The sequence below is a fragment of the Callospermophilus lateralis genome, chromosome 6 (assembly GCF_048772815.1).
Source record: "Callospermophilus lateralis isolate mCalLat2 chromosome 6, mCalLat2.hap1, whole genome shotgun sequence".
NCBI classification, from domain to species: domain Eukaryota; kingdom Metazoa; phylum Chordata; class Mammalia; order Rodentia; family Sciuridae; genus Callospermophilus; species Callospermophilus lateralis.
The window spans coordinates 117588056-117600083 of record NC_135310.1 but is presented as its reverse complement, the minus strand read 5'-3'; the positions used below and the strand labels follow the sequence as shown (position 1 = coordinate 117600083).

At 41.1% G+C, this 12028-nt stretch overlaps 1 protein-coding gene across 15 annotated transcripts in view; it reads left to right on the top strand.

The window, feature by feature from the left end:
- The first annotated feature begins 5263 nt into the window (after window positions 1–5263).
- The window catches only part of C6H6orf89 (chromosome 6 C6orf89 homolog), a 40743-nt gene continuing 33978 nt past the window's right edge, over window positions 5264–12028 (top strand). For 3 of the 15 annotated variants that reach the window (XR_013091639.1, XR_013091638.1, XM_076858797.1), the window contains exons 1-2: window positions 5264–5394; window positions 8558–8593. Coding sequence is in view for 4 of the 15 variants with exons in the window: in XM_076858797.1 (XP_076714912.1) it covers window positions 5351–5394; window positions 8558–8593 (80 nt within the window). In the remaining 11 variants the exon portion in view is untranslated. Of the gene's footprint in view, window positions 5395–8080; window positions 8386–8557; window positions 8594–10273; window positions 10345–12028 lie in introns of those variants that run through there. The other 12 variants (XM_076858802.1, XM_076858798.2, XM_076858804.1 and 9 more) reach the window with 12 other exon arrangements.

Here is a 12028-nt window from a genome sequence, read left to right as displayed (position 1 = left end):
CTGAGCCTTACCTAGATGAAATAACTTGCTTGTACCACACCTGGTGAGCTTGTGTTTACAACCCCAGTTTAACCCTAGTGTCCTTAATTGTTAAGCCAGAATAAAAGTGTATAAGATTGTCAAAATAGACTAGACTAGCTCCTTCAGAGAGGAACTGGGCTTCCGCTATCTTTGTGCCCTCCTTGTTCAGTACTAAGCACTGGTACTCAGGTTTTATTGAATGAATAATGGATATGAAACTACGTTTAATTAATTAATTAATTAATTTGGTACCAGGGATTGAACTCACTTAACCACTGAGTCACATTCCCAGCCCTTTTTGTATTTTGTTTAGAGGCAGGGTCTCACTGCATTGCTTAGCGCCTCCATAAGTTTCTGAGGCTGGCTTTGAACTCGTGATCCTCCTGCCTCAGCCTCTTGAGCCGCTGGAATTACAGGCATGTGCTATTGAGCTCAGCATGAAACGACATTTTAAACTGATGAGTGCTGTACTAATGTAAAGTGTGATTAATTTCACCCCCTGAAAATGTATTTATGTTCATCTCGTGATCCTTGAGCTGGATGGGAAAGTCTTAATTATGTGTAATTCCTTACTTTGTGTCTTGGGAAGCTTCGGGAACAATGAGGATGCATTGGGATTTTACACAGGAATAAAACAATGTTTTGCTGGGTCATTCCAGAGACTTTTATTGTTAATGGCCTTTTTGTCCCCCCAAAAACATTAGTGCCTACAGGAGTTGACAGAGACACCTGGATTCTTTTCCTGAATTATATATGATAGTTAACATTAAAGTCAGAATAGCTTGTATTTACTCCATTTATCCTATATCATCTAAATAAATGTTTTCCATTGAAAGTAAAATTAATTACGTAGAGCTGGAGCTGTAACTCTGTGCTAGCATGCTTGCTTTGCCTGCTACAGGCCCTGGATTTGATCCTCAGCACCACAGACACACACAAAATTATAAACTTTACAGAAACATCACTTTTCAGGCTAGAAACCATCCAGTCTCCCTCTGTTCCTTATAAGTGACTCATCATCAAGTCCTGTCAATTATTTTTTTTTCAAAGATCCCCAACTTATAAGCCTTCCTTCCTAGTCTCAATTTCATTTCAGACTTTTAACACTAACATTATTCTGAAGCCCCCTTGCTGGGTTCCCTGCCTTTGGGCTTTCTCCCACTGATCCACCCTACACACATTAGCAGTCAAAACTTCCTCCTGAAATATCTTGTAGTGCGTCACTTTGCTCTAAAACATTGAATTGGTTTCTTTGCCTAGTGAAGTCCTAAACCACTTGACTTGGGCTGGAAGACCCTTTACCATTGGCCCCTCACTGACCTCTCCAGAATCACCCCTGTGATTTTTTTCAGGCCCTGTATGTGTCACCAACATTCCCTCCTCTAGGCCTTTGTCTAGGCTGTTCTCTTTCCTTGCAGGTCTTCCCAGATCTTGCCTTTGTCCCAGTTCCTACAGAAAGCCTCAACCACTGAGCCACACCCCCAGCCCTATTTTGTATTTTATTTAGAGACAGGGTCTCACCAAATTGCTTAGTGCCTCGCCATTGGCTGGCTTTGAACTCCTCCTGCCTCAAAAAGAGACAGTTTTTTTTGTGTGTGTACTAATGATTGCTGGTGACTAGCAGCCCCTAGGTAGCTTCAGGATGAGGGATAGTCATGGGAAAGATCCAGGCGGGATAGACATTGGAACTTTCAGCTCCACCACAATCTCAAGGGAGGGGAAAGGGACTGAATGCTAAGTCGATCACCAATAGTTACTGATCAATCATGCCTATGTAATGAAGCCTCCATAAGAAACCTGAAGGGAAGGGGCGCAGCTGGGTGTGTGGCTTTGTGGAAGAGCACTTGCCTATAGGTGTGAGGCTCTGAGTTTGGCCCCCAGCACTGGAGGGAAATAAGATAAGGACAGGGTTCTGAGAGATTCTGGATAGCTGAACACATGGAGGTTCTGGAAAGGCATGGAATCTCCACGCCTCTTCCCCCATACCTTCTCTATGCATATCATCATTTGTGTCCTTTATAATAAACCAGTAAATATAAATGTTTCCCTGAGTTCTGTGAGCCACTGGATTGAATTAGTCAAATCTGAGGTGTGGGAACACTGATTTATACCAGTAATTGATTGCTTGCTTAGTGTGTGGGGGAAAACCCTACCTGTCTGGTGTTAGAAGTGATCTGTGCTGGGAGAATGTAGTAAGAGAAACTGAATTTGAGTTTTGTTTTTCTTGTATATCTTCAGACTCCTCTTGGTCCATCATTCCGTGCTGCCTTCTTTTGGTGTCTAACTGCTTGTGTCAGATTCTAATCTCTCCAAGTAGCTTATCAAGAGCCCACTTTAGGGACCATGTCCTTTCACATTAATATTGATAAGGAGCCCGAGCAGTGGGAGCCCCAGTGGCTGCTCCAAACTAAGACATCAATTCACAAACCAGCAGTTTCTGTTCCACACCGTGTGGTTATCAGGGAACTTTGTCAAGGACTTTTCTAAATCTCAACAGAGAGAGGCCAATACTGAAGAAATGAATAGATGCCAGGCATGGTGGCACATGATTGTCATCCCAGCTACTCTGGAAGCTGAGGCAGGAGGGTCACAAACTCACAACTTATGGAGACCCTGTCTCAAGATAAAAAATATAAAGGGCTGGGGATGTAGCTCAGTGGTAGAGAGTCCCTGGTTTTAATCCCCAATATGGGCGGGGGGGGGGGGAATAAAAAGGAAAGGAAGGAATGGATTTATCATTTTGCTCCCCAGCCTCTTCCCCAAACCATTCCTCCTCTGTGCCCTAATCCTATTGCCTTAGTCACCAGCCATATCTTGATTTCTCATGTTCTCTCAGCTACTCAGCTACTCTATCCCTTCCCTCCCACTTTACAGTTTACTGAAGACTTTCACACCCAGGATCTTTTCTCTGTCTTCCAACCGCCAGGTTTTACAGCGGAAGAGAACATACAGGAGGATGTGATCAGCGCCAGGACCCACCAAGAGTGAATGTGAGCTGGCACCCGTGCCTTTCCCCTGCCTTCCCCTTCTGGCAGCCTTCCTGGTCTGTTATACCTTGGAAATATTTTTTTGAGTGGTTTCTTTTTCTTCCACTTCCCTTGCCTAGACCATGAAAATTGTTTTCTCTTGAGCACTATACAGAGTTAGGAAAGTCAGAGAGTGTTTCCCAGGCTGTCCTGGGCCTGAGTGTTACAGAAGAGAAGTGGGGTTATGAAGGGTCATGGGACTCAATTCTGAAGGTGATCTGGAGCTGTGAAGTGGCAGAATCAGATTTTGTATGTTGGCAACGTTACTCTGGCTGCGGTATGGAGACTGAAAGAAAGGGCAAGTCTGGACTTTCAAGGGCCTCTGGACTCCACAGAGCATTTATTTATTTAGGTACTGGGGATTGAACCCAGAGGTGCTTTGCCAATGAGCTACATCCTCAGCCCTTTTTATTTTTTTATTTCGAGACAGGGTCTCACTAAGTTGCTTAGGGCCTTGCTAAGTTGCTGTGACTGGCCTTGAACTTGCAATCCTCCTGCCTTAGCCTCACAAGTCACTAGGATTACAGACATATACCACTGTGCCTGGCTGTCCAGAGCACTTTTTTTTTTAGTTTTAGTTGGACACAATGCCTCTGTGTGTGTGTGTGTGTGTGTGTGTTTGAGAGAGAGAGAGAATTTTTTAATATTTATTTTTTAGTTTTCAGCAGACACAACATCTTTTTTTGTATGTGGTGCTGAGGATCGAACTCAGCGCCACATGCCAGGCGAGCGCGCTATTGGTTGAGCCACATCTTGAGCCCAATGCCTTTGTTTTATTTGTTTATTTTTATAGTGCCAGGGATTGAAACCAGTGCTTCACACATGCTAGGCAAGAGCTGTATCACTGAGCCACAACGCCAGCCCCAGCGTTCTTTTTTAAAGTTAAAATTTTTGTTGAAATATAACATACATTCAGAAAAGTGGACAGACCCTAATTGTTATAGGTTAATTAATTATTACAAAGTAGAGGGCTAAGAAATGGCTCAATAGTGGAGCATTTATGGTGTGCATAAGGCCCTGGGTTAGATCCCAGCACCACAAAAAGAGAGAGAGAGAGAGAGAGAGAGAGAGAGAGAGAGAGAGAGAGAGAGAGAAAGCAGGCTACATAATAAACCCACGTGTGTTACCACCATCGAATTAAAAAAAAAAAGTTTACAGCTTCTCAGAGGCCACCCCCTAATTATTACCTCTTCCTTCCTCCCAAAGGTAAGCGCTTCCTGCCTTCTAATATCAATGATTGGTTTTCCCTGGTTTTGAATTTTGTTTAAATAGTCATAAAATATACATTTTTCTATCTGACTTCTTTTGCTTAATCTTATGCTGGGGAGATGTATCCATGCTATTGTATGCAGTGGCCATTTTTCATTTTTTTTGTGCAGTGTAATATTCTGTTGTATGCTTCCCGATTGTACCTGTAACAAATAATATTGCTACTATGAATATTCTTGTATGTGTCTTGGGATACTTGTATATAATTTTTTGGGGGGGTAGATAGATACCTTTTAGAATTTCTGGGTGGTAGGTAATTGTGTAATTTACATGTGAGGCTCTATTTTGGGTCTGTATTGGTTCATTGGTTTCCCTACCCCTGAATCACATCACACACTGCCTTTGTAGCTGTAGCATTTAGTCTGAATCCAGTAGAACCTTGTTTGCAGATCTCGTGTAGAAAGCAATTAAGAGCTGTGGCCACGCAGTTGGGCAGGATAAGGAGTCTGGGATTAAATGCTGAGCCCATCACTCCTTACATGTGAGCTCATTCTCCAGCTAGTTAACCTCTCCCTAAGCGTGTTTGGTTTGCATGAGCATAAACGTTATGGGCTATTTATGTCATAGGGTTGTTGAAGCGGTTTTGCTCAGTCATGTCTGGCACGGAGAAAGCGCTCAATAAATACAAATGAGTGGGCCAAGTGTAAATTTGAGAAAGGGCTGCGCTTCTCCCTCCTGCTCCCATCCCTCAATGCCTCTCACACTGCCTGGAACGCAGTTAGGGGACTCAGTAAATGACTGTTGAAAGGATAGTTTTGCTATGAAGCTTGTTGTCAGTCCACTTGGGAGACCGTGGCCAGGATTACAGACTGAAGGAGCCACGCAGCAAAAGGGACGCCAGGGGGAGCCAGAACCTATGCTCGCCAGATATCGCGAGAGTTCCCGCGGCGTCGTGCGTTCCGTTCTTGACGGAAGCACAGGGCGGGAAGGAGAAGCTACCCTAGAGCGTGCGACCTCGCTCGTGGTGTGGCTGCTGCTTCCGGGTTGTGCTCCCGGAAGCAGGAAATTGGCCCATCCTCCACGCCCGGCGGCTGATGTCCCCGAGGCGGGAGGAGCCCGAGGGGGCGAGGGCCCGCATGTGAGTCGCTGGGGCCCGAGGCCGGGAGGGGGGGAGGCCGCCGTGCGGGTCTGTGACATCCTCGCGCAGCCCCTCCCGCGCCGCTGCTGCCACCTTTCACCCCAGTGTCGGTCCCTTTTCTTTTGAGTCGCGTTTTGCTGGCTGACCTTTCCCGGACAGTCCCCCTAGGGTTGACTCCCTTAAGACGGCTCTTTCCTTGACTCCGCCGAGGAGAAACGAGGGGGACCCCGTTTGATCGCTTCGCAGGCGTCAGAGTGCCCAAGACGAGCGGTGCCAGCCGAGTCCAGATTCTACTGCCCTTTTGACGGATTTCTTGTTTTCATAAATACAGTATAGTGAAAGCAGATCCTCACCCCCCACCCCCAAACGTCTTTTCCTAATAGTTGCTACGGGGAAAATACTTAAAAAAAAAAAAAAATGTGGACTTGTTATGTGATAAGTCTGGCATGTTGGATTTTACCAAGGAATAGGTGTTGGTGCTTTGACACGAGAAACCCAGGTGTTTGTAATCACCTCCTAGTATGAGGAAATTAAGTGTCATAGTATTTTAAGACTTAACCCGCAAGGCCACGGTTTCTCGGGGCTAAGAGCCCACGTGGGCATGGTATTTGAGACTGTTTCTTTGAAAGTAGTCATCAGTCACCTTTATAATAGAGACTACTCCCATGTTCTTAGTATTCCGATCTTTGCGATTGCTCATTTGGTAGTTCCCATGGTGGAATTTTCTAGACATCTCTCCCTTAATAGAATCATTTATTTGAATTTGAGTTCTTAGCTTCCCTTTAAGGAATAATATGCCTTAAAACAAAACAAAACAAGTTCACCAGGTGTGGTGGAGCACACCTGTAATCCCAGAAACTCTGGAGGCAGGAGGATTGTAAGCTCAAAGCCAGCCTCAGCAATTTAAGGAGACTTGTCTCAAAATGAAAAACTAAAGAGGGCTGTGGATGTGGCTCAGAGGTTAAGTGCCCCTGGGTTCAATCCCTGGTACAAAAACAAACAGACAAAAAAAAAAAAAAAAAAAAAAAGTTCAATTTTGCCACTTTGTAGTTTTGACTGAAAGTTCACAGAGCCCAACATGCATACCAGAAAGAGACCCTATTAAGCCTTTTCTGCCTTAAACTTTTCAAGATCCAGTTTGAATTCCTGTTCCTTTACAACTACTGTGAAACAAAAAGGAAGTCTAAGGTTCCTAATCTGCTCACTTAAACCCTAGTCAGGCTGATGCATTACTAGAAGAAGAAGAAAAGGAAAAAAGTATTTTAAAAAACCTGTTAGTTACATTCGGTTAGTTTGGAAACAGAATGCTTTCTTTAGGTCCTTTCCATAAATTTGCTCAACAATAATGAGGTTCCAATGTCTGAGGTGAATTTTAGTGTCCATTCTTAGTGTTTTTGTGTAGTTGTTTTCTCCCATTTAGTACTGCTTTCAAGGAACTCACAATTTAGTGTAGGAGGTAGACAGGGAAATAGATGTAATACAAAGTGACAGTTGTATAAGGATCAAAGGGCAAAATTAATGTTGGAGTCTTGGAGTTCACTTATTGGACAAAGCACTGGGGGCTTGATTTTTAAGGCAGAGGAAACTTTATAAAAGCAAAAAGATGTGAAATAGCACAGTAGTGTAGTATATGAGGAAGGGTTGGCAGAAATGAGACTCAGCAGGTAGACAGTGACCAGATCATAAAGGGTATTGTGAGTAATTTGGACTTCATCTTAAAACAATTATTACTGAGTTTGTCTGGAACAAATGTTTTACTTATATCATTTGTAGCCTTAACATTGTGGGGTACACATAATTATCCCCGTTTTATAAATGAAAGCTCTAAGGCTTAAAGAGGATAAGTAGTGTCTCCTGCCTATACAGTAGGTGGAAAAACCTAGCATTTGCATCTAGTTTTTATTTTCCAACTCCAGTGCCTGTGTCCTTAACCACCATGCTAAACTGTGCCTGATAAGGACTCTGGAAGGTGTTTGACATGAGCCAGTATGTGTTTCAAGGAAAGAACGTGCACAGGAGAGAGGATAGACTGGAAAGGAGGACTGGAAATATAGAAATTAACATGGTTTGGGTCTGGGGCTGTGGCTCAGTGGTAGAGTGCTTGCCTGGCACATGTGAGGCACTGGGTTGATCCTCGGCACCACATAAAAATAAAATAAAGATGTCCATCTACATCTAAAAAAAATGTTTAAAAAAAAAAAAAGAAATTAACATCGTTTTTATGATGTCCATAGAAAAGGTATTGAGGGCCTGGCCTGTGCCATTAATGTGGAGCTAGAGAAAAGGTGATGATATGAAATTATATAGGGGGTTGAATCAAGAGGAATTAATGATAGTTTGGTGAGAATGAGGTATGAAAAGAATTTTTTTTTTAATTTGGAAGACTAGTTTTCTATTAAGGAAAGGAAGATAGTGGGAAGAAAATGTTGAAGGGGAAATATTATGGACACATTACATAAAGGAAACTATGGGAATTTGTGTCAGGATGGCAGGTAGGTAGTTAAATAAATGGGTGGGTCTTGAACTGTGGAGAGAATTCTAGATTGGAGAAGAGATTTGGAAATCATTAATAGCTGGTGGTTGAAGCTGTGGAGGCAATAAGACGAAGGTCAAGGACAACTGTGGTGTCCTGGCCAGTCTCAGCCAGAGAACAAGTTATGCCAAGGTTTTAGAACACGTGAGGAAGAAAATGGGTAGCCATAACAGCTGCTGCAGAGAGATTGCATAAATGTCCTTTAGACTTGACATTTAGAAAGCCACTGGCAACCTTAGAGCAGGATCAGTAGAGTGAGGCGGGCAGAAATGTGATTTCAGCAGGTTAATGAACAAACAGACTTGAGGAAGAAGAAATAAATGAAGTGTCCCTTATGCCCCAAGGAGCTTATCTGTGGTGAGAAAAAGTTCTGAGAGTACTGGAATTCTAGAGGGGAAGGATTTTTTTTTTTTTTTAAGTACTAGAAACTGGAAAAGCGAGGAAGGGAGCAGGTGGAGGTAAGTTTAAAAATGTGGCAGCTTCTGCTTCAAATATGTCAATGACATAAAGGACCAAATAATAATAATTCTCAGAATTTACTATAGATTAAGTACATCAGACACAATAGCCAGATGATATATGTGATTATTGGTTGGATCTTGGATTGATTTTTTTTTTTTTTTTTTGCAGTGCTGGGAATCAAACCCAGAGCCTTTCACATGTTAGGTAAGTGCTCTACCACTGAACTACACCTTCAGCCCCTGGATCTTAGATTTTTTAAAAAGCTATAAGGTTGCTGATAAGATAATATATGCCTATAATCTCAGAAACTTGGAAGGCTGAGGCAGGAGAATTGCAAATTAAAAACCAGCTTCAGCAATTTACTTAGGTTCTAAGTAACTTAGTAAGAACTGGTCTCAAAACAAAAAAAATTAGGGACCGGGGTTATGGCTCAGTGGTAGAGCGCTTGCCTAGCTTGTGTGAAGCACTGGGTTCAATCCCTGGCACCACATAAAAATAAACAAAATAAAGGTATTGTGTCCATCTACAACTAAAAAAATATTTAAATAAAAAATTTAAAAAGGATGGGGGGCTGGACATGGTGGTACGTGCCTGTAATCTCAGTGGCTCAGGCAGGAGGATCACAAGTTGAAAGCCAGCCTCTTAGTGAGGCCCTAAGCAACTCAGCAAGATACTGTCTTCAAATAAAATATAAAATGGGCTGGGGATGTGGCTCAGGGGTAAAGTGCCCCTGGGTTCAATCCCTGGTATAAAAAGAAAAAGCTATAAGGTCTTTGTCTGAGGGGTAGGGGAGGCAATGGGAGGATATGATATAGATAGAATACTAGGTAATATTAGAGAATTTATTAATTTTATTGGGTATGATAATAATGCCAGTGGTTATATAGAATAATATCCTTAGTAGGAGATGCATGCTGAAATATATAGAACTGATTTCATAATGTGTTAACAATTAACTTTTAAATAATTCTGGTTAAAAACAGAAAAAACAGATATGAACAAATGTTACAGACTGATAAATGTAACTGAAAGAAAGATGTTCATTTTACTATTTCTGTTTTTCTGGAAGGTTGAAATGATCAAAATAAAAAGTTTGGAAAGAAATACAGAATTGAGGATGAGTTCATGTGAAGGCTGTGTTCTCTCTGAACCAGGAAGGGGCATATTTTCAGAGTTAAGAAAGAACTAGGACTGTGGATGTTGCTCAGTGGTAGAGCAGTGGCCTAACATACATGAGGTTCTGGGTTCAATTGCTGGTATTGCAAAAAAAAAAGTAGGGTGCAATGAGGCAGGACTGCAATCTCAGTGACTTGGGAGACTGAAATAGGAGGATCACAAGTTCAAGGCCATACTGGGCAACTTAGCAAGACCCTGCCACAAAATAGAACTGGAGATATTGGTCAGTGGTAGAGAACCACTGAGTTCAGTCCCTAGTATTGGGGAAAGAAAAGAGGAAGAAAGAAAAAGAACAAATGAAAGAACTAAACTCTTCAAGTCTCCCAGAGCAGAGGTATCCCAAAAGGGGGCCAATAGATTGAAATGTTAAGAAAGTAAATTCCTTTGGATCATATTTTTAAAAAATGTTCAACTATGTTATTGAGATAAAATTGACATACAAAAAGCTGTATATACTTAATGTATATAACTTTTATGAGTTTGGAGATAAATATTCACCAGTGAAACCATCACCATGGTTTGTACCATCAACCTGGGTATTCACCTGCAAAAGTTTTCTCCTGCCTCCTTATTTATTATTTTGATTAAGACCATTTAAGATTTACCTTGTTAGCATAAGAGTACAATATTGTTAACTTGAGCTCTGTGCTGTACAATATGTCTCTAGAACTAATTCGCCTTATATAACTAAAATTTTGTTATCTTCAGTTTCTCCTGTCTCCAGCATGGAAACCACTGTGCCCCTCTGGTTCTGTGTTTAAACATGTTAGATTAATTATGTAAGTTGTATTAATTAATTATTAATCAATATTATATAATGTTGTATTTGTTTTTCTGTGCCTAGTTTATTTCACTAAACAGTGTCTTCCAGGTTCATTCATGCTATCACAAATGGCCACGTTTCTTTCTTTTAAAAGGCTAAATAATAGATCTGGGGTTGAGGCTCAGCGGTAGAGCACTCCCCTACCAAGTATGAGGCCTTGGGTTCGATACTCAGCACCACATAAAAATAAATAAAATAAAGGTATTGTGTCCAGCTACAACAAAAAAATAAATATTAAAAAAGGCTAAATAATATTTCCTGTATTTACATACCACATTTTCTTTATTCATTAATCCATCAGTGAACATTTAAGTTGTTTCCAATCTTGACCAGTGTGAATAATGCTGCAGTGAATATGGAGTATAAATATCCTGAGATCTAGATTTTATTTCCTTTGGATGTGTACCTACCAGTTGGTTTGCTGGATCGTATAGTAGTTCTAATTTTAATTTTTGGGGAGTGAGGGGGTGCTGGGGATTGAACCTAGGGCCTTGTGCATGTGAGGCAAGCATTCTACCAACTGATCTATGTCCCCAGCCCTCTATTTTTAATTTTTTAAGGAACTTCCATACTATTTTCCAGAGTAGCTGTACCAGTTTACATTCCCACTCACAATGTACCTTGATTGTAAATTTTAAGCACTCAGTACTGTTTTAAATTATTACTCTTTTAAATCATGTTAATCATTTAAAAATTGTATCAATTAGTTTTCCTCTAAATATGGTGGATTTTTCTTAATAGTTTTTATTTCAATCCAAGGAACATATTTGTTCCTTAGACTATATCTTCAATTAATGGAAATCATGAGAAAAATAGAATGGAATATATTCATAACACTAAAGAATGCTCACAATGCTGTGTAGTAAGTAGGATACTAAAGAACCAAGTAGGTGAAAAGATCATTTACTGTTACTCTGGTTATGAGAGTAGATTGTTGAAGTAGATTGTTGAAGATTGGGATATATTTATATGATCTTTAAAACTTTCTGAATTGTAGTGTTTCCCCTTCTGTGCTTTAAAGAATGAGTCAGTACTGTAACTGAGAGTTGCCTAGCTGGCATAGCTGTCCAAAAAATTGAGAACCTCCAGGGTAATGTCATATCAATGTTCCAGACATTAATTGTATCAATAGAAGTATTTATTCTCTATTAAACAGTGCAAAGGTGAAATTTGATCTCCTAATCTGATTTCTGCTTTAAATACACTTTTTTTTAAGCAGTAAGTTCTATGAGTTATTATCGGGGGATTATCCGCCAGCATCTCACTGGGGGTTCTTCTTCCTGCCTAGGAGGAAGCCTAAGCAACCCTAAAACTTAAAATCTCAAATAATTAGTGAATAACAAAACACAAATATCAGAAATATATTTACAAAAGGTGAAGCCCCTGATAGATCTAGTGCACATAGGTTCTGGAACTAGACCAAAAAAAATAAATAAAAAATGGCTCTGGTCGTTTATATAAGGGGGTACATCAAAGGCAGGAATAAGGTTTCAAGGGCAGAGTCTTCCTTCCTGCAGTTTTGCAGTCAGCTGGTTGATTGACATCTTGGCTGGTCACACCCATCTCAGGTGCTGTTTGGGCCACCGCAGAGCAGGATAAAGATTCACATTGTCCCTGGGCAGTTGACCAGAGAAAATATC